At 42.2% G+C, this 21,839-nt stretch overlaps 1 protein-coding gene across 1 annotated transcript in view; it reads left to right on the top strand.

The window, feature by feature from the left end:
• Positions 1-14,161, top strand: part of BCL3 (BCL3 transcription coactivator) — a 94,561-nt gene extending 80,400 nt beyond the window's left edge. The window contains exon 8 of the mRNA XM_077457235.1: positions 11,521-14,161. Within this exon, the coding sequence (XP_077313361.1) occupies positions 11,521-11,664 (144 nt within the window). The 3' untranslated portion in view covers positions 11,665-14,161. The remainder of the gene's footprint in view (positions 1-11,520) is intronic.
• The last annotated feature ends 7,678 nt before the right edge of the window (positions 14,162-21,839 follow it).

The raw sequence follows: 21,839 nt of genomic DNA, 5'->3' as shown, positions 1-21,839 counted from the left end.
GTTATAGTATGTTAATAATGCAATGTGGTCACTGAATTAGTGATTCTCTCCCACACAGAGATACACATCATGAGTGTGCCAGTCATTCAGAAACACATACTATAAACTCTGGTTAGTCATGGAGTAAAGAGGCAGTTACACTGTTCTCATCTTCCCACTCAGCTATGAATCCCCAGTGGTAATACTGACCAGCTCAAGACCACACAACAAAAAAAAAAAAAAAAACTTTAGGCAACTATTTTGCCATAAAGGACATTCATGTCCATGAACAAATTTGCTATAACAAATTACTGTGCAACTATTCTTAAAGCTGAACTCCAGGCAGAAATATTTTCTATCTATAATGGTTTTGCATTGCAGGCCTGATTCACCTACACAGTCACTTTGTTAGAGTGGTGGCCACTGTGCTGTCAATCCTTCCAGCCACTGGTCTGGTAACTTGGTAACTTTGCCATTTTGGTTTTCTTACAGCAAGCAGTGGTGTAATTACACTTTGACACTGACTACATGGGGGGGGGGGGGGGGGGGTTATGCCCCGTACACACAGCTGGACTTTCCGGCAGACTAGGTCCGACGGTTTTCCCGACAAACTTTTCAGTGGAGTTCCAACGGACTTCCAAACGAACGGACTTGCCCACACGAGAACAGACTAAGTCCGCTCGAAAGTCCGTTTGTTTTGAACATCATGACGTAAGACGGGACTAAAAAAGGAAGTTCAATAGCCAGTAGCCAATAGCTACCCTTGCGTCATATTTGGTTCATCGGACCAGCATACAGATGAACAGTTTTCCCAATAGGAACTGAGTCCGTCGGACAGATTTGAAACATGTTCTATTTCTAAGTCTGTCTGATTTTTATAACGAAAAACAATCGGATTAGCCGGCCGACTGATCCCGTCGGACCTAGTCTGCCGAAAAGTCCGGTTGTGTGTACTCGGCATTAGACTTCTGCAAAGAGATAACTGAATCCTCACAGATGCATGCTGGCAAGGCGCAGGCTTTTTTACCAAGGCTCTGGCCAGTTTTCAGAGAACATTAAGGCTGCTTTCACACTGGGGTGGGAGCAGCGTCGGCGGTAAAGCGCCGCTATTTTTAGCGGCGCTTTACCGTCGTTTTAGCGGCGGTCTGCGGGCGCTAGCGGGGTGGTTTTAACCCCCGCTAGCGGCCGAAAAAGGGTTAAACCCGCCCGCAAAGCGCCGCTGCAGCGGCGCTTTGCCGGCGGTATTGCCGCGGTGTCCCATTGATTTCAATGGGTAGGAGCGGTATAGGAGCGGTGAATACACCGCTCCAAAGATGTGGCTAGCAGGACTTTTTTCACCGTCCTGCCAGCGCATCGCTCCAGTGTGAAAGCCCTCCGGCTTTCACACTGGAGTTAAAGGGGCCGGTTTTTTCAGGCGCTATTTTTAGCGCTGTAACGCCTGAATACCGCCCCAGTGTGAAAGCAGCCTAACTGTAATGCCGCGTATACACAGTCAGACTTTCTGACAGGAAATGTTGGATGTGAGCTTGTTGTCAGAAAGTCCGATCGTGCGTATGCTCCATAGAACATTTGCTGTCAGACTTTCCGCCATCAAATGTTTGATAGCGGGTTCTCAAATTTTCCGCCAACAAAACTTTGTTGTCGGGAAGTCCGATCGTGTGTACACAAGTCCATCGCACAAAAGTTCACACATGCTCGGAATCAAGCAGAAGGAGCTGCACTGGATATTGAACTTCCTTTTTCTCTGCTCGTTGTATGTCTTGTACGTCACCTCATTCCCACGTTCGTAATTGTTGGCCAAAATTTGTGTGACCATGTGTATGCAAGACAAGTTTGAGCCAACAAGCTTCAAACAAAAATCACGGTTTTGTTGGCAGAATGTCCAATCGTGTGTACACAGCATAAGACTTATATCATAGTTTGCTGTGATGTACCTGGAATTTATTTTGCTGACTTGAGCTCACACACTACAAGGGTTAAACAATTGTTACGTTTAGAGGTAGAGGAAGAAGCTGCAATACTTATTTTATTTCTAGGCCAGTGGGCTCTGGTGCTCTTCTCTCGCTGGGTTGTGGGTGGGCCCTGGCCATCCTAGGGTGCAATGCCAGACTAAGGAACATGATGACCTCTGCAGGCAATCACTCCAGTCTGGTAACCTCCTTGTTTTAGTTCTGTTACAGTGAGATGTGATGTAATTACGTAACAGCTCGCTGTAGTAGGAGGACCCGGGAGTCTAAGACACCTGGTCTGAACCACCCATTGTACATGTGGCATCAGACTAATTTTAACCGAAAGCTCCACCCACACAATGTTGCCATCATGCCATGCATTTTCCATTGATTTGTGGGAAATGTAGTGCTCTCCACCACATTAGAGGTGACTTGTGAGAGGACAGAAAGTCTTCCATCCAGCACATGGAAGTATGCATTTTTCAGGGGGACATGGTGACATCGAAGGGAGTGGAAACTACAAGAAAAGTAAGGAATTTTGATTTACATTTAGTCAGCATTTTAATAAAGCCTTGGGAGGGCATCTGCAAGTCCAAACTTAGCAGTATCCCAGAGCTGGAATTCAATGCTTTTAAAAGAAGCCTGTTCACAAAGCTCAATAGCTCAAGATCAAATGTACACACACACAACTAGGCGAGTAAGGCTCTGAACCCTGCCTTCTTTTTCCATGTCCTATTCATTATAGAGGCCCTACAGACAGCCTGAAGACAGCAGGTTCTGCTGTGCTCTCTCAATACCACTTTCCTTATATTCAAGCTCCACCTACAGCAAATTCAGATGTTCATGCAACTATAGCCTAGTAGGAAACAGCAGAGAGATGAAGATTTGGCATCTGTCTATCCATAACACCAGAAAGATGGGATCTTTGTCCAATGGCACCCTTATAGAAAAACTCATCTTGCCTCATGTTATGTGTGGCCTTCGTAGGAAATGGCTATACTGCCAATTGCAATTTATTCAGTATGTTCATTCCACAATGACGGGAAGAAAATATTGAATATGCTTTACACAGTAAACAGATTCTCTGTATAACATAGAAATGACTCATTTTGTCACTTCTGTTTCTGAATAATCTTGAGCATCATACCCTGGGTGAGAGGGTCCTTGCTGACGTCACTTCAGAGCTCAGAACGGTAGGAAGTGGTATGTGATTTTTCTCACTACATTAACACATTGTGCAAATGTTTCTGTGTTTAGTGCTGTATGCATGCCACTGAGGCTTCACTCTCATGGTAAAAGACACGCAAGGCCACATACTGGAAATTGTTTATATGTTTGGAGCTTTTGCAAGTGGTCTCACCGAGGGGAACTCCTGCAGCTTGATGCTGTTCTTAAGATAGTGCTACAGTTACAATTTATCTTCCACCATCTACAGGTGAAATGTGGTAGTGCAGAATTTCCATCTAATACAAAGGCATTCTAGGGTTAACATTTACTGGCTTCACTGGCTTAACTGATTGATTGACATAGGTCGCTCCGACTTAGGAAAAAGTTCTTGCATTACTTTGGGAAAACTTCAACATGAGTTGCATTGACTTCTGTTAAAGAAGTTGCATGCAAGCCGCAATTAAGTTGTGTGCGGATGTTGGCTTTGAAGCCGTGGCAGTGTATCCCTCTTTGCTCCTCAGTTGCCGTTTTCAGGTTTCTATTAAAAATTCACAATTTAACTACCGAACATGCTATATATTAAGGTGACCAGATATCTTTGGTTTCTGGGGACAGTCTCCAATTTTAGGGGGCAATGCCCAGGAAAACAAATGTCCCAGTTATAGAATGTGTCCCTGATTTCTTTATACATTTACTAATGGTGTCCTGGCCCTGGCGACTTTAGGGTAACCCATCTTGGCAACATTTCTATGATTGGCCTGGAGTAGGAACAGGGAGGATACAATTGTGTTTGCTTCTGGTTGTGTCCAGGGTTATTGATAATGTCAGATGCAAATATTACGTGGTCTTCCTGGTCAATGCCTTCATGGCTGCAGACTTCATTGCAGGAGGTGAGGATGTGGATTACTTGCTGCCTTGCTCTTGCTTGTGATAGTGACCTCCAGTGTACACTTGGGCCTGTACTCTTGACCTAGAGCCGACTGTTTTTTTTTTGTTGTTTTTTTAAACCATACCCTTTTAATTCCCTCCTACTGTTAGCACAATTTGGCCATACCCAACATTTGGGTGCTGATATTATCCCTACCCCCTTGTCCCTCCCTAATAAAAGTGGGTGTGGTCGATAGGTGTCTCTGGATTTTATTTTGGAAATCTGGTTACCTTTTTATACATGTTGCTATACACTAAACAATTCATCCAACTTTTGAAACTCAACGGAACCTTCGGTTTAAAATGGTTAAATACAATAAAACAAAAAGGTGTTAAATGTCTATATAGCATGATTTCTCAACCAGGGTTCCTCCAAAAGGTTGCTAGGGATTCCTTGAGCAATGACCAATTTCTGCCTCTCAGAAAAGTTCCTACTGACACCATTGATCTGTTTAGCTATCTATAAGGGGGTAATTCTTCACAATGACCACAAGGAGCAGTCTTCCTAATAACCGTCAGACTTATGTATTATAAGCTGTATATATATTAATTTTTATCAGGGGTTCCCAAAGACCAGAAAGGTATTTCAAAGGTTCCTCTGTGTTGAAAAGGTTGAGAAGGGCTGGTCTATAGTTGGTTTGACAGACGGATTTTATCTCTGCACAGAATGAGAGTTTTATGTAAATAGTTGCATTCAGGCACAAGCTAAACTAACTGAAAAATAGGTCTTTATTCAATATCTCTGTCATCTGGCATCTGGGTTGTCAAACTGGTTCCTGGATGTTAGGGCCCATGTATGCAGCTTTTCAGCCATGGAAAGCTGAAGCTCTGTTTTTGACATGTTGGTTCCAAAACATGCTCACGTAGTAATCCCAATGGCCCTAGACCTGGATAGGAGTATTGATTACACTTTACAACCTCTGGTACACTTGTGCTTCCAGGGCAAGTCCTTAGGTGTCCACTTGTGGCATATGCTACACTGGTGCCAAGATGGCACCACCAGTGAATAGGAGGAACTTACCTGGTCATCCACCATCACTGAACCACCACCATTCCCACCCCAAACTGGTGCTCAGCCTATACCTGTCTGCAGCCAATTTCACACATTACTCCATACACTAAGTCAAGCATGAATGCCTACGGCCTTTAAAGCAGGTGCACCCACCTTACATACTAATAATTTCAACGACCACAATTCTCATTTTTATGCTTCTTTACTGAAGGTAAACTTGAGTTGCAAAGTGAACGAACCTTGGTTTAGCACATGGCATTACAGTATATACAAGTCCATTATTATGGCAGTGCCACATTCCCAAGATAGGGTATAATAAACTCCAAATATTTCATTACAGTTCCAAAATTGTAGAAAACAAACCTACATGACTGTCCACCAGTTAGGTGCCATAGGATGTGTGCTGTGCAGTTCACGCGATGAATATTACCAGTAATATATCTTGGGCCAGGAGAGCCTGGAAGGCCGCGTACACACGGGCGGACTGTTCGCCCAACTTTGTCCGCTGAACAGTGTTTCAGCGGACAGTCCGCTCGTGTGTGGGCTTCAGCGGACTGTTTCAGCGGACAGTCTGACGAACAAAGTTTTTCGGAATTTCCGTAAGACTGTCCGCCCAAACTTGGTTTCAGCGGACAGTCCGCTCGTGTGTAGGCTCGTTCGACAGACTAAGTTTCGCGCATGCTCAGAAAGGATTTACACGGCGAAGGTTGCATTGCAGTGTATAGGACGTCGTTTTTCTAGTCCCGTCATACGTGCCGTTCACGTCATCGCGCACGCTTTCAGCGGACTGTTCGTTCATCGTGTGTGGTCAAGTCCGTTCATGCAAATTTTGAGCGGACTGTTTGTCGGATTGTCTGACAAACTTAGTTGGGCGAACAGTCCGCCCGTGTGTACGCGGCCGAAGGGCTGATGTAACAGTTCCCCATAAGTCTTGGTATGTCCACAGGCTTACTCTGATTTCACTGCACACTATGAGCTTCCACAATGTGTGTTAAAAGTTGCAGCAAGTCAGATAGAGCCTGTCTCATTTCCATGCTAGAGGAAGTCCATCATCTAGCCTTTTCCTCACCAGCCTGAATGCCCCTGGCCTGCCCCTTCTATTCATTGCATTTTTATTTTTTTCAATCATGGAGGTTCTGCATCACATGTGGACTTACCTAGGGTGGTCTGAATACAAATGCCCACTCCTCCAGACTGACATCCATCTATCTATCAAGGCATTTTGAAAGTTGCCTAACTCCTCCTAAGAGCCAGCCTGCTGCTTACTAGACATGTGCAGAGTAAAATATTTCGTTTAGGAATTTCGTTTTCGTCCGAAAACTTAATTTATTTAGTTACTCCCGAAATTTGTTTTTATTTATTTAGTTTTTCGTTCAAAAATTGCATTCGTCCAAAAATCCACATGAATTACGGTCGAATCTGTCTTTGCAGGCTTATGGTGTCTGTCAAATGTATAAAGAAGATTCGACGGAGCTAGTATATAGCATACTTTAGAACCCTATTAAAGTCTATGGGACTCCAACGTTCAAAATCTAAAGTGCTAATTTTAAAGGTTAATTTGCAAGTTACTGTCCTAAAAAGTGTTTGGGGACCCGGGTCCTGCCCCAGGGGACATGGATCAATGCAAAAAAAAGTTTTAAAAACGGCCGTTTTTTCGGGAGCAGTGATTTTAATAATGATTAAAGTGAAACAATAAAAGTGTAATATTCCTTTAAATTTCGTAGGGGGGGTTGTCTATAGTATGCCTGTGAAGGGGCGCATGTTTCCCATGCTTAGAACTGTCCCTGCACAAAGTGTCATTTATGCAGGAAAAAAAGTCCTTTAAAATCACTCGCAGCTATTATGAATTGTCGGCTCCGTAATACAGAGAACACTCATTGAAAGTCATTGATAAAAAAATAAAAAAATAAAAAAGCGTGGGGGTCCCCCAAATTCAATTACCAGGCCCTTCAGGTCTGGTATGGATATTAAGGGGAACCCTGCCTCAAATTTAAGAAAAAAATTTGACGTGGGGTTCCCCCTAAATATCCATAACCAGACCCTTCAGGTCTGGTATGGATATTAAGGGGAACCCCGCGTCAAATTAAAAAAAAAATTGACGTGGGGTTCCCCCTAAAAATCCATACCAGACTCTTTATCCGAGCACGCAACCTGGCAGGCCGCAGGAAAAGAGGGGGGATGAGAGAGCGCCCCCCCTCCCTCCTGAACCGTACCAGGCCACATGCCCTCAACATTGGGAGGATGCTTTGGGGGTCTGTGACCCCTCAAAGCACCTTGTCCCCATGTTGATGAGGACAAGGGCCTCATCCCCACAACCCTGGCCGGTGGTTGTGGAGGTCTGCGGGCGGGGGGCTTATCAGAATCTGGAAGCCCCCTTTAACAAGGGGACCCCCAGATCCCGCCCCCCCCCCCTGTTTGAAATGGTAAGGGGGTACAAAAGTACCCCTACCATTTCACAAAGAAAGTGTAAAAAATGGTTAAATGGTTAAATAAAACAAACACACTTTTTGAAAAATTCCTTTATTAAAAATAAAAAAATAAAAAAAAGATTCCAGCGGCGGTAATCCACTCTTGCTATCCAGCGACGGACGGTCATCTCTCCAGCGATGTCTCATCTCATCCAGCGCAGCGAATCCTCCATCCTTCTTCTGTCTCCGTGGAGGAGACACTGCAGACATTCCGGCGGCTGACGTTTCTTATATACGGAGGGCGGGGCCACCCGTCACCTGACCCCGCCCCCCTCTGACGCAAGGGGAAACCCGGGGTTCCCCGTGACGTATGGGTGACCCTGCACCCCTCTGATGTAACGGAAACCTGCCTGTGTTACATCAGAGGGGTGCGGGGTCACCCACACGTCACGGGGTCCGTCGCTGGATAGCAAGAGTGGATTACCGCCACTGGAATTTTTTTATTTTTTTATTTTTAATAAAGGAATTTTTCAAAAGTGTGTTTGTTTTATTTAACCATTTTTTACACTTTCTTTGTGAAATGGTAGGGGTACTTTTGTACCCCCTTACCATTTCAAACAGGGGGGGACCGGGATCTGGGGGTCCCCTTGTTAAAGGGGGCTTCCAGATTCTGATAAGCCCCCCGCCCGCAGACCTCCACAACCACCGGCCAGGGTTGTGGGGATGAGGCCCTTGTCCTCATCAACATGGGGACAAGGTGCTTTGAGGGGTCACAGACCCCCAAAGCATCCTCCCAATGTTGAGGGCATGTGGCCTGGTACGGTTCAGGAGGGAGGGGGGGCCGCTCTCTCGTCCCCCCCTCTTTTCCTGCGGCCTACCAGGTTGCGTGCTCGGATAAAGGGTCTGGTATGGATTTTTAGGGGGAACCCCACGTCAATTTTTTTTTTAATTTGACGTGGGGTTCCCCTTAATATCCATACTAGACCTGAAGGGTCTGGTTATGGATATTTAGGGGGAACCCCACGTCAAATTTTTTCTTAAATTTGAGGCAGGGTTCCCCTTAATATCCATACAAGACCTGAAGGGCCTGGTAATTGAATTTGGGGGACCCCCACGCTTTTTTTTTTATTTTTTTATCAATGACTTTCAATGAGTGTTCTCTGTATTACGGGAGCCGACAATTCATAATAGCTGCGAGTGATTTTAAAGGACTTTTTTTCCTGCATAAATGACATTTTGTGCAGGGACAGTTCTAAGCACGGGAAACATGCGCCCCTTCACAGGCATACTATAGACAACCCCCCCCCCCCTACGAAATTTAAAGGAATATTACACTTTTATTGTTTCACTTTAATCATTATTAAAATCACTGCTCCCGAAAAAAACGGCCGTTTTTAAAACTTTTTTTTGCATTGATACATGTCCCCTGGGGCAGGACCTGGGTCCCCAAACACTTTTTAGGACAGTAACTTGCAGAATCTTTTCTCTCTGTCAAATCTTTTTTCTCTGTCGAATATTTTCTCTATATAATCTTGGACTAATAGAGGTAAGGTTAGGAACATTCGACCACAGGTTCTATTGACACAGATTGTTGTCAGAGTCATGTCGAATCTCCTATTCTATATCGAACTGTTGTAACAATGAAAACGAAAATAAAGCATTTATTTATGTCGGATCTTTCGTTTTTCGGATTTTGTGCTTTCGTTATCGTTTGTCAAAACAAAAATAGCTGAAATTCGGACGAAAATGCATTTGGACGAAAACGAATGCACATGTCTACTGCTTACACCAGGGCTGATGGCTCTTGAGAAGAGTACTGAAGCAGGGTGCTGTGATGTTTTCATGAAGCTATGTACAGTATCCTGCCAGCCTCTCCCACAAGCCTTGATCTATCTGCATTGCATAGGGAAGCACAGAGATCCAGTAATGCCATCACTAGCTCTAAAATAAGGTATGTAATAAAACCAGAAAGGTTTCATTAGTACAATAATAGAAATGGGAAGAGACAACAGGAAAGGCAAAATAGTGCTTTTTACCCTAGACAACCCTGAGTGTTTAACCTTTGCAATGCAAGGGGGATTTCCCATAATTTAGTTTTAAGTGCGTGTCATGCACTATTTTGTAGGTTATGGTTCAAAAATAAATTCACATTGCTTCCTCAAAGTGTCATTTTTTTTACAGTATTTTATGCCTTGTTTTCACTGCATAATCCATGTAAACACAAGGAAATAGCTGGTTTAAATACCAAAATAACTCATGAAGAGTACATCACATGAAATGTGCAAGCTGTAATCTTAGGATAGTCATGTTCTCTATCCCATACATATCTTCGGCAAATATCTACCTGCAGGTCTGTGAGATCTGCGACATTCTCCACCGTCCTCTGAAAACCATCTATGGGGAATGCTGCTGCTCTCTGCATGCCTTCTAATTTTGTTTTGGGGTGTTTTTTTTTTGTCTCGCTTTTACAGTGTAGTGCCAAAGCAATATATATTGGGCATTTTAGAAATTCTTTTGGTACAGGATCCAACAAAATAAGCTATAGAGCTATCTATAGAGCCTTGTTCCAAAACCCTCAAACTTTTTTTCTGCACCACTGGAAATCAAATGCACCCTCTACAGTTGTGGAGTAGATATCTAGTTTTGGGGACACACTCACAATTAATTTATTTATAAAACAACTGAGTGGTATCAGTATCTGCAACTGAAAACTGCTCCATGTAGCTTTAGGATTATCTCAATTAGATGGAGAAAAAAGATTTCAAGCTGATCATAGACACAAACAGACTACATATCCCTGATATCAAAAAAGGAAGACCACCTAGCCTGTGGTGGGGGGGGTTGGTTGTATAAGAAACAGATAAAAGATAACTATGGTAGGTATTTATCATTTATCATAAAATGTATTGATTATTTCTCAGCGGTTTCATTAAACAATGAATATACATACCCTATAAGATGTGAAAGTTCCTACCTAGCCCTCAGTGTAGATATTGGAGATAGTGGAGATAATATATCAATGTAAAATGTCAGGACATACACTGATAGAGTTATGATTTGGGTTGCCCCAAAATCTATAAGGCTGAGCAAAAGGAGACAAGAACAAAAATTACCCATATATGAGTAAAAATTTAAAAGGTGCACATATAAATAAAAATGACCATAAGGCCCCTTTCACACTAACGTCCCGTTCAGGCCCGCCTGTCAGTTTTTCAGGCGGACCTGAACGGGTGCTCCATAGAGCTCTATGGAGCGTCGGATGTCAGCGGTGACATGTCCGCTGACATCCGACCCGCTCCGATCCGAAAAAGTGTGACGGAGGAAAAAGCTATTTTTCCATCCGTCTGCGGATCGGATCGGGTGACGACGGGCACTGCGGTCCGTCGTCATCCGATCTCCCATAGGGGAGAGCGGCGCTGTGACAGGTCCGTCCCTGCACAGTGTGCGGAGACAGACCTGTCATCTCCCTGCTCAGCGGGGATCGGCGGAGTGATCCCCGCTGAGCAAACGGACATCCACGGGGCGGATCAGAACTGATCCGCCCCGTGTGAAAGGACCCTTACTCTTCTCTAAAACTCACCAAAAGAAAAATAAATGAACTAAAAACACAGACATCCCATTTAAAAAAGGCAGGAATCCAGGAGCACCCAACACAGAAATAAATAAATTTTACTGCAATGGCAAATATACTCTATTTTCACAAGAAAAATGCCTCTTGTTGGGAGAAAGTTAATTAACCTTGCAGCAAAGACTGGCAAAGTGCAACTGCTCCTAGTTGTTCCTAGTTCTCAGGCCCAAAATCAAATGGAAATATTAGACTTTATTGTCAATTTAACTGTAGCATACGGTTTCTTATAAATTTGGTCCGACTCTCTAAGATTCAGAAAAAAACAAAACTCTGATCAGGAAAGGATTAAGCAGCATTGCTTAATGTCAGGCAATCTAAAAAATGCAAAACATGACTTTGTTTTCAACAAAAAGCAAGAGCTTTTTTTTTGTATTGTTATATTCGCTTGAGTTATAAAAGAAGTTAATAATTGTCTGATTTAATGAAAGATATTGTTATGTTGTCTTTCAGATTGCAGATATCCTCCGGGGAAAGTCCTCTTCTCCACGAGCTCAAAACGAGAGGTTCAAGGGAGAAAGTCGAGAGCATACCATCACTCCACCACAACACAGAATTATAACATCCAGTCCCACTTCCATCAGTCCACCTCCGTAAAGAGATATGGATCCGTTTCCTCTCCCTACCTCAGACTCAATACTGTGACCTGTATAAATAAAGATAAAGACTTCCAACTAGGATTCATGGTTGCTGGTCCTCACTGAATGACCCCATCGGCCTAGAGAACTTTAGGAAACAAGGCAATGGGCGAAATAAAGGATGTTGAAAAAACATCAAGTTTCAGGGCATAAAAACAAACTGAGAATTCCAATACATGGGATCATGGGATGAGATGGGCCCCCTCTCTAGTCCAAAACTATTCACTTTCACCTTAATGTTCTCTGCAAACTGCCCTTCAACATAGACCTACCAGAAGCCCACACAATACCACCATGACCATTTTTTCAGCTGGAAGTGGAGATAAGTGAATTCATTCATAGACTGCTGGTTCACAGTAGATCAATGGACATAAACTTGTGCACTCCATTCATAGTCTAAATACTGTATGTCATTTAATACCCAAGTGTCGGTGTGTGCAGTTAACATTTACTTAGCACTAGAATACTTACTAAAGACAAAATCTTTTTTTCCTTAATTTTGGAAACAATAAGGAATAATTTTATGTCATTTGTACCTCCGTCAAGAAATTTCTCTTCACTTCCTGTCCTGTACACACAACAGAATATGAAAGGAAATCTCCCCCAATGAGTGTCCCCATTGAAAGGCTTCTCCTTCAGCCTTGATGACAATAATCACTGAGACAAACAAACAGAGGGGTTACATTTCCTAGTGAAGTCAAAGATAGCCAGAATAAACTGGAACAAGTAGAAACATGGTGCTGGAATAAATGTATCAATAGATCATTTAGATTATTATATGGGCATCGTAGGTCTCGGTAAGGCTGCACTTAACAAAAGGAGGGTGGCCCAGATTTAAAGAGTTGGTGCCTGTATGTCTACAAGAAAGCACCAAACAAAAGGTCTGGAAGTCCAAAAGCTTTTAATGTTGATCAATATTAAAAGCTTTAGGACTCCCATGTTTTTGTGTGTAACTCCCATTGGACTTGCTTTTAGGACACCCCCCTTTTTGATTCAATTTAGTTTGAAGAAAGGTTACCCTTATGAATCAGAATTCACATAATCGTGTAATAGTGTATGTGAGTCATTATTGGCTGGAAAACCAACAATGTACAACTATTCACTCATCCTACCTATTGGAATGGCATACCGTATGTATCAGTATGGAAGGCTGTACATACAGCAACAGACTGTATGAAACCTGGTCATTGTACTGGAAGAACCCCCAGGCTGCTCGCTAAGAGCAATGGGTTTTATTAAAATTGAACTGCCTGATGGCTCATTAAATTATATGTAAAGTGAAAACCTTTGGATAGACTAAGGAATGGTTAAGACACTGTCAGGTTTTTTTCCAGGGGTGCCCCTGTTCTGTCATGGGAATTTCCCCAAGGGATCTCTCTAAAGTCACCCTTTAACTTGAACAGAGAAAATGGTGTGAGTCCCTTGACGTATATTAATTACAAAAGCGCCTGGAGAGAATTACAAATAATTTGGCAGATAAGGCAGTTTACCATGTGTGTACTTCAACTACAAATCTACCTTTTTTCCTGGATTTTAGCTTTAGGACACTGAAAGTTTTTCTACATTTGGGGAACAAATGCTCTCTTGGCATTCAGGAACAACTCATGATGATATTGGAGATGTTTTTCAGCCTTACAGTCCAGGGGCTATTATTTGCAAATTTTCTGTACCAATAGGCCTGAGTCACAGCTTAGGGTCTAGTTTCTATATACAGAGGGAGCCATGGTGATTATGATTAATGGTCATCAAGAACTAGAGGCCGTAAGTTGAGTTTCTTGTTACCTCCAAGCCTGGTCATGTTTGTGATCGGTGATTCACTTTTACTACACCATGGCAATGTTGATATCCAGCAAACCAAAAACTTTTGTAGAGGTCATGAAGAACGGGAGGCAAAATTCGTTTTTTGTCACATATCAGCCTGGTCGTCTTTGTGACCAGTGATCCACTACACCGGGGTGAAAAACAACAAACCAAATCTTTTTCTAGAGGCCATCAAGAGCTGGAGACCATTCCACAAGTTTCCCATTTATCTATCAGCCTGTCATCTTTGTGATCAGTGATACACTTTTACTACGCCATGACAATGTTGAAAACATTTGGTAGAGATACCTCAACAATCACAGCATTATACTGTTCCACAACTTAGCTCTACAGAAACGTTATTATTTTTCAAGTAAATAGTTCAGAAGAATCAATATGAACTTCATGTACTGAGTATGAACTATTGTAGACTGAAGTGATGATCTTCTTTATATCTGTGATTGAGAAGAGATTATATGACATAGGAAAAACAATTGCTGTATCCACCGTTCTGTTCATGTATGTCTTTTGCTGCAAAGTAGAGGGTGAAAGGTAATACGGGTTTTGATACAGACTTTGCATTCCTGTAACTTATTTAATTTTTTATTATAAATATTTTTTTAATAAACCAGCTGTATGTTTTAGAAAAGCGAAAATATGGTCTTCTTCAGTAATGAGCTGTGGCCAATGGCCAAGTGCAATGTTGGGTTTAGTGTGCAGGTCTGGAGCCTAACTCCACTCAAAACTTTTTCTTTTGGGGAAGGGTTGGAGCCTTTTTTGGGTGTTTATTATTAAGGTAAAAACTGAGGTTCAAGGGCTCCGCTCCATTAGGGAGGGCAATGTCTATGTTCAAAAGAATGTGCTACACCATGACAATCTTTAAATGGTTGCAGTGTTAATGGAATGATTCACAAGAGTCAACACATTTTGAGGATCTGCACCCCCATCATCGGGGCTAATAATAAACATATATTAGATAAAGGATGAACAAACTCTGGACAGCCGCACTCCGGATCAGATGAAAATTAAAAGGTGCCTTTATTTCTTCAAAATAAAAAAACCTCACACCACGCAAATTTATTCTCAGGAATAAACAAATCTCTATCTTAGAAAGAAGACCAGCGCTTACTGCTCTGTTTAATAAATTGAAGAGTTCACGCTTAAAGGGGGCAGTGGGATCCGTTCTGAGTGGTTGGTAGGTTTTGATATCTGAGAGTTGGCGCAAAGCTTCTGTTCTATAATCCCACAAATTCAGAACCACCACACTGCCACCCTTATCGGCGTTCCTTATAACTATATTTTTGTCAGATGACAATGTCTTAAGAGCAGATCTTTTAACACATGTTAAATTATGTATGGCTGGTCTATTGTGACAAGCGCGAGCAAGGCGGGTCAAATCCCTCTCCACCATTTTCTGAAATTGATCTGGATCCTTGCCCCTTGATTCAATCGGGTAAAAATCTGACAAAGTTTTAAATTTGATTCTATTGCAAGCATCGACTGGATCAAAGGGGGTGGAGGATCAGAATCTGTAACTAAATCATATAAATCTAATAATGCACAATTTAGATAATGTTGCTGCTCTTATGCCTTTCAACTGATCTTTACATCAAGTATTATCATTCGGTAGTTTACATTAATATCACCCAATGAGTGGCACTGTGGAATTTAGCTTCACTCCACAGCACCGGTTTGACATCACCTTCTATACAAGTCCCCATAAGCACTTTAAAACACTTACACATATATTTAAATATTTTTCATCTTGTATTTTGGTTTCAGATACATACACATTTTTTATTAGTACTGTTTTTTTCATAACGAATAACTTATACTTTTCACATATATTTGTGATACTCCTCATTAATTATCATTCTCACCCTTTAAGTTCAACTTTATTTATACACTTATCCACTACCTATATACACATTTTTTCATATATTTGATCTGGATCTAGGGGGCCTCTTTTCTTTTTTTTTCTTTTCTTCCTCCCCCCCCTTTCCTTTTCACTTTCATTCACTCCTAACCACTCAGTGATTGAGTGTAATAGTCACATGTGTGGAGATTTCATGATGATGGTCCATCAGCTTTTCACTTGATTTTATGATCACATGTTTGACACTTGTATGGTATATATTTGTTATTTGCGTGATGTGAGGTTTTTTATTTTGAAGAAATAAAGGCACCTTTTACTTTTCATCTGATCCAGAGTGCGGCTGTCCAGAGTTTGTTCATCCTTTATCTACTTGGTTTGTACAATCAGACTGCACCTGGGACCCCTACTTGCCTGGAGAACGAGCAATCTCTTGGTGGACTGACCTGGAGCGGTAGATTTCCATTCCCCTTGTCGACTTTCTGGATTTCTTTGAATAAACATTTATTATTAATTATAAAACTGTAAACATTATGTCATGTACCTGATCGAGGCGGAGTTGACGTGAGGGTTCCCCTTACAGCTCTTGTCCTATTTCCCCTGGGAATGATGGCAGGGTATAACAGGATATAGAGTGGCACAGGTGCCTGTAGGAGATCTGGTTTTGAAAATCTTGGTAACAGATGCAGAGCCAAAGCAAGCAAGCTGGCAGTAGGCAGGTGCAGGATCCTGGATACATAGTCAGATGAGCAGAGGCTGGCAACAACTAGGCAGCAGGAGTACAGAGTCAGGAAACAGGAGCGACGTTAGAGCCAGGCCAAAGTCAGTATCAGATGAGTAAAGGAGGTACCGGAACAGCAGGCAGTAAAGCAGGGTCAGGTCACAAGTCAGAGTCAGCAACAGGTTCAGGAACAAGCAGGATTAACAAGCCAGGTCAGGATATGGATTAGGTCACAAGCAAAAGGAGCAGACCGCTCACTCAGCAATAATCCTGAGCTCTGTAGGGTTATAAATAGGCCTCTGGGTGCCATAGTCCATCCAATATGCACGCTCATGAGTACGCTAAAGCTCATGCACAGGTGCCCATGTAGATGCATGCAGGATCCTAATTCTGTGCTCAGTTCCATGGACCATTCTGCACTCATGTGCATTCCTTTGAGCATGGGCATGAGAATGGTTTTCCTAACACATGAAACTATTAATTATGGTTGTCTACGGCTCTGTTGGGGAGATTTTCTCTCACTTTTTAACTTAGTGACACCCAGAAAAAAATGAGTGTAACAGGAGACAACAGGACAAAAAATTAAACTAGGAAGGAAGGAACTATTATTTATTGGTGTGTTGCTCTATTGGTAAAATTTGCCCAGCATAGTCCAAAGGCAAGGGAAGGCAAAAAGCCTCGTTCCTTATTAGGACAATTCAAACCACTGTGTTGCAGTGGTGAGCGCAGGAAAAAATACTGCATGCAATATTTTTCAATACATTTGAGCACAGTGGGTTGCACCATAAACTATACTGCTTTGTGACTAGAATGTAATGAAATGTCACTTGTGACATCCCGATAGAAAAGTTCTAACAAAAAAAGAAAAAGTAAACCGGGATAAGTGCATCTGAACTGTTTCAGTCCAGAACATACCAGCTGCTGTGCAAGAGGCCTAATCTGCTTATACAGTGCCTTGAAAAAGTATTCATACCCCTTGAAATGTTGCAAATTTTGTCATATTACAACCAAAAATGTAAATGTATTTTATTGGGATTTTATGTAATAGAACAACACAAAGTGGCACATACCGTATTTATCGGCGTATAACACGCACTTTTTCCCCCTAAAATCAGGGGGAAGTGGGGGTGCGTGTTATACACCGATCCCCCACAATTTTTAACTCTTTCTGCCGATCCCTGCGGCTTCGGAGTATTTTCGGCGCACTCGGCCGTTGTCGGCTATTTTCGGCAGCTTTCGGAAAGCCGAAAGCCGCAGAGAACGGCTAACTATGGCCGAAAATAGGCAAAAGCCGCTGAGAACTACCGAGCGCCGCCAAGATACACAGGATATCCGCTCTGTATCTTGGCGGCGCCATTTTTAAATGACAAAGCCACAGAAAAGACTGAAAATGACTGACAAGGCTAAATGCAAGGCTGCAAGTGACTGACAAGGCTGCAATGGAAGGCTGCAAATGACACTGATAAGGCTGCATTGATGGGCATTTAAATGTAAGTTTTTTTTCCTTAAACTTCCCTCCTAAAAGTTTTTTTCTTTTAAATTCCCCCCTAAACTTGGGGTGCGCGTAATATGCCGGTGCATGTTATACGCCGATAAATACGGTAATTATGAAGTGGAAGAAAAATAATAAACGGTTTTCACTTTTTTTTTTACAAATAAATATGTGAAAAGTGTAGCGTGCATTTGTATTCAGCCCACCTGAGTCAATACTTTGTAGAACCACTTTTCACTGCAATTACAGCTGCAAGTCTTTTTGGGTATGTCTCTACCCATTTTGCACATCTAGAGAGAGTGATATTTTTGCCCATTCTTTACAAAATAGTTCAAGGTCTGTTAGATTGGATGTAGAGCATCTATGAACAGCTATTTCCAAGTTTTGCCAAAGATTCTCAATTGGATTTAGGTCTGGGCTTTGAATGGGCCTTTCTAACATAGAAATATGCTTTGATCCAAACCATTCCATTGTAGCCCTGGCTATATATTTGAGGTTATTGTCCCGCTGGAAAATAAACCTCCGCCCCATTCTCAAGTCTTTTGCAGACTCTAAAGCCCCATACACACTATCAGTTTTTCCTTCAGGTTCACCAAAACCATGTAGTGCAAGGGTCTGCCTGATTGCATACACATTGAAACTTGTAAGGTTTGAGCTCATATTATATGGTTTTGGTAAATCTGAAAGAAAAACTCAGCAGAAAAACTAATAGGGTGTATGGAGCTTAACAGGCTTTCTTACAAGATTGCCCTGTATTTGGCTGCATCCATCTTCCCATCAACTCTGACCAGCTTCCATGTCCCTGCTGAAGAAAAGCATCCCCACAACATGCTGCTGCCACCACCATGTTCCAGGATGGATATGGTGTGTTCAGGGTGATGTGCAGTGTTCATTTTTCACCATATATAGCATTTTGCTTTTAGGCCAAAAAGTTCAATTTAGGTCTTATCTGATCAGAGCACCTTCCACATGGTTGCTGTGTCTTACAAATGGTTTCTCGCAAACTACAGGACTTTCTTTCAACAATAGCTTTCTTCTTGCCACTCTTCCATAAAGGCCAGATTTGTGGAGTGCATGACTAAGGCTGGATTCACACCAAAGCATTTTTAGTGCTATTTGCAAAATTGTCCATTTAACATGGTTTCCTATGGAACACGATCTGTGGTGCAAATCTGCAAAATGCAGAAAGCACTAAAAATGCATAGGTCTGAATCAAGCCCAATAGTTGTCCTGTGGGCAGATTCTCCCACCTGAACTGTGGATCTCTGCAGCTCCTCCAGAGTTACCATGGGCCTCTTAGGATGCTTCTCTGATTAATGCTCTACTTGCCCAGCCTGTCAGTCCGTGTCTTGGTAGGTTTGCAGCTGTCCATACACTTTTCATTTTCAGGTGATGGACTGAACAGTGCTCCATGAGATGTTCAAAGCTTGGGATATTTTTTTTATAACATAAACCTGCTTTAAACTTTTCCACAATTTTATCCCTGACCTGTCTGGTGTGTTCATTGGCCTTCATGATGCGGTGTGTTCACAAAGGTTCTCAAAACAAAACTCAGAGGGATTCGCAGAACAGCTGTATTTATACTGAGATTAAATTAGACGTAGGTGGGCTCCGTTTCGCAATTAGGTGACTTCTGAAGGCAATTGGTTCCACTAGATTTTAGTTAGAGGTATCAGAGTAAAAGGGACTGAATGCCATGCATGCCAAACTTTTCAGATATTTATTTGTAAAATATTTTGTAAACCATTTATCATTTTCCTTTCAATTCACAATTATGTGCCACTTTGTGTTGGTCTATCACATCAAATCCCAATAAAATACAATACATTTACATTTTTGGTTGCGATATGACAAAATGTGGAAAATTTCAAGGGTATGAATACTTTTTGAAGGCACTACATTTTTCCTTCTCTGGTTTCTGCTTTCTCTCTCTTCAACATGCAAATGAATTATGTAATGAATAAAGAAAGGGTTTTAGTAACAAATCTTAGATTAGACTCATAATTAGGGATGAGCCGAAAACCCCCCGGTTCGGTTCGCACCAGAACTTGCGAACGGCCCCCACGTTCGTTACGAACGTTAGAACCCCATTGAAGTCTATGGGACTCGAACGTTCGAAATGGAAAGTGCTCATTTTAACGGCTAATATGCAAGATACTGTCCTAAAAAGGGTTTGGGGACCTGCCTCCTGCCTCAGGGGACATGGGTCAATGCAAAAAAAAGTTTTAAAAACGTCCGTTTTGGCGGGAGCACTGATTTTAATGACGATTAAAGTGAAAAAAAAAAGTGAAATATTCCTTTAAATATGGTGCCTGGGGGGTGTCTGTAGTATGCCTGTGAAGTGCCACGTGTTTCCCGTGTTTAGAACAGTCCCTGCACCAAATGACATTAAACGGAAATAACACCATTTAAAACTGCTTGCGGTTTTAATGTTATATCTGGTTCCTGCAATATGGTTGAAAATCATTGAGAAAAATGGCATGGGTAGCCCTCCCTGCCCATTACCAGCCTATTTGGGTCTTGTACGCATATTAAGGGGAACCCTGTACCCATATTAAAAAAAGGAAATGCGTGTGGCCCCCAGGCCCTATATACTCAGAACAGCAGTATACAGGCGGTGCAAACAAGACAGGGACTGTGTAGGTTTGTTGTGTTAAGTTGAATCTGTTTGTAATTTTCAACTGGTACATTTTTAAAGTGTAGCTCCAGTCAAAAAAACTATTTTTAAGCTTTTTGGAAAACATAGGGAAGGGTTATCACCCCTGTATAATTAGTTTTGTCGTCCGTCTTTTTTCATCTCACTTGCTGCTGTCTCCTTGCGTTTGCAAGTAGGAGATGTTTGTAAGTTGGATGTTTGAAAGTAGGGGCCTGCCCTATATTATAGCGGTATGTACTGGGTACAGAGCACGCAGACAGCACGCACTATCTCCTAACACTACTGACTGCAAGCTCTATTATTAACCACTTGACCACTGGGCACTTAAACACCCTTAATAACCAGACCAATTTTCAGCTTTTGGTGCTCTCACATTTTGAATGACAATTACTCAGTCATGCAACACTGGACCTATATGAAATGTTTGTCCTTTTTTTCACACAAATAGAGCTTTCTTTTGGTGGTATTTAATCACCTCTCAGTTTTTTATTTTTTGTGCTAAGAAAAAAGACCGGAAATTCTGCGAAAAAATGAATTTTTCTTTGTTTCTGTTATAAAATTTAGCAGATTAGTAATTTTTTCTTCATAATTTTTTTTTTACTGGTTACATGTTTTGAGTTGCAGAGGAGGTCTAGGACTAGAATTATTGCTCTCGCTCTAACGTTCTCGGCGATACCTCACATGTGTGGTTTGAACACCGTTTTCATATGTGGGCGGGGCTTACGCATGCGTTCGCTTCTGCATGCGAGCACATGGGGACATGAGCGCTTTAATTTTTTTTTATTTTTTTTTATTGTTCATTTTACTTTATTTATTTTAGTTTGACATTTTTTTCCCCAAAAATATATTTTTGATCACTTTTATTCCTATTACAAGGAATGTAAACATCCCTTGTAATAGGAATATGGGGTGACAGGTCCTCTTTACAGTGAAATCTGGGGGTCAATATGACCCCACATCTCACCTCTAGGCTGGGAAGCCTGAAATAAAAAATAAAAAAAAGATTCTGGCTTTGATCGTACTGGCGAGTTGGTAGAAGCACCGGAGGGCGGTGAGGGGTGGGGGGCGTCTATGGCTGGGTATTTCAGGGTATCACCGAGTATGGCTGGGTATCTCCGAGTATGGCTGGGTATGGCAATTTATGGCAGGGTATTGCAGAGTATTGGCGGGGTATTGGCGGGGTAATACAGAGTAATAGCAGGGTACTGCAGAGTATTGGGGAGTACTACAGAGTAATGGCAGGGTACTGCAGAGTAATGGGGGTTACTGCAGAGTAATGGGGGGTACTGCAGAGTAATGGCAGGGTACTGCAAAGTAATGGCAGGGTACTGCACTGCAGAGTAATGGCGGGGTACTGCAGAGTAATGGCAGGGTACTGTAGAGTAATGGCAGGGTACTGCAGAGTAATGGCGGGTACTGCAGAGTATTGGGGGGTACTGCAGAGTAATGGCAGGGTACTGCAGAGTAATGGCAGGGTACTGCAGAGTAATGGCGGGTACTGCAGAGTAATGGCGGGTACTGCAGAGTAATGGCAAGGTACTGCAGAGTAATGGGGGTTACTGCAGAGTAATGGGGGGTACTGCAGAGTAATG

Source organism: Lithobates pipiens, unplaced genomic scaffold (genome assembly GCF_037356315.1).
Source record: "Lithobates pipiens isolate NorthernLeopardFrog02 unplaced genomic scaffold, aLitPip1_a1.2 Scaffold_27, whole genome shotgun sequence".
Classification (NCBI taxonomy): domain Eukaryota; kingdom Metazoa; phylum Chordata; class Amphibia; order Anura; family Ranidae; genus Lithobates; species Lithobates pipiens.
Note: the sequence above shows the minus strand (reverse complement) of the source record. Positions and strands in the feature narration are given on the sequence as shown.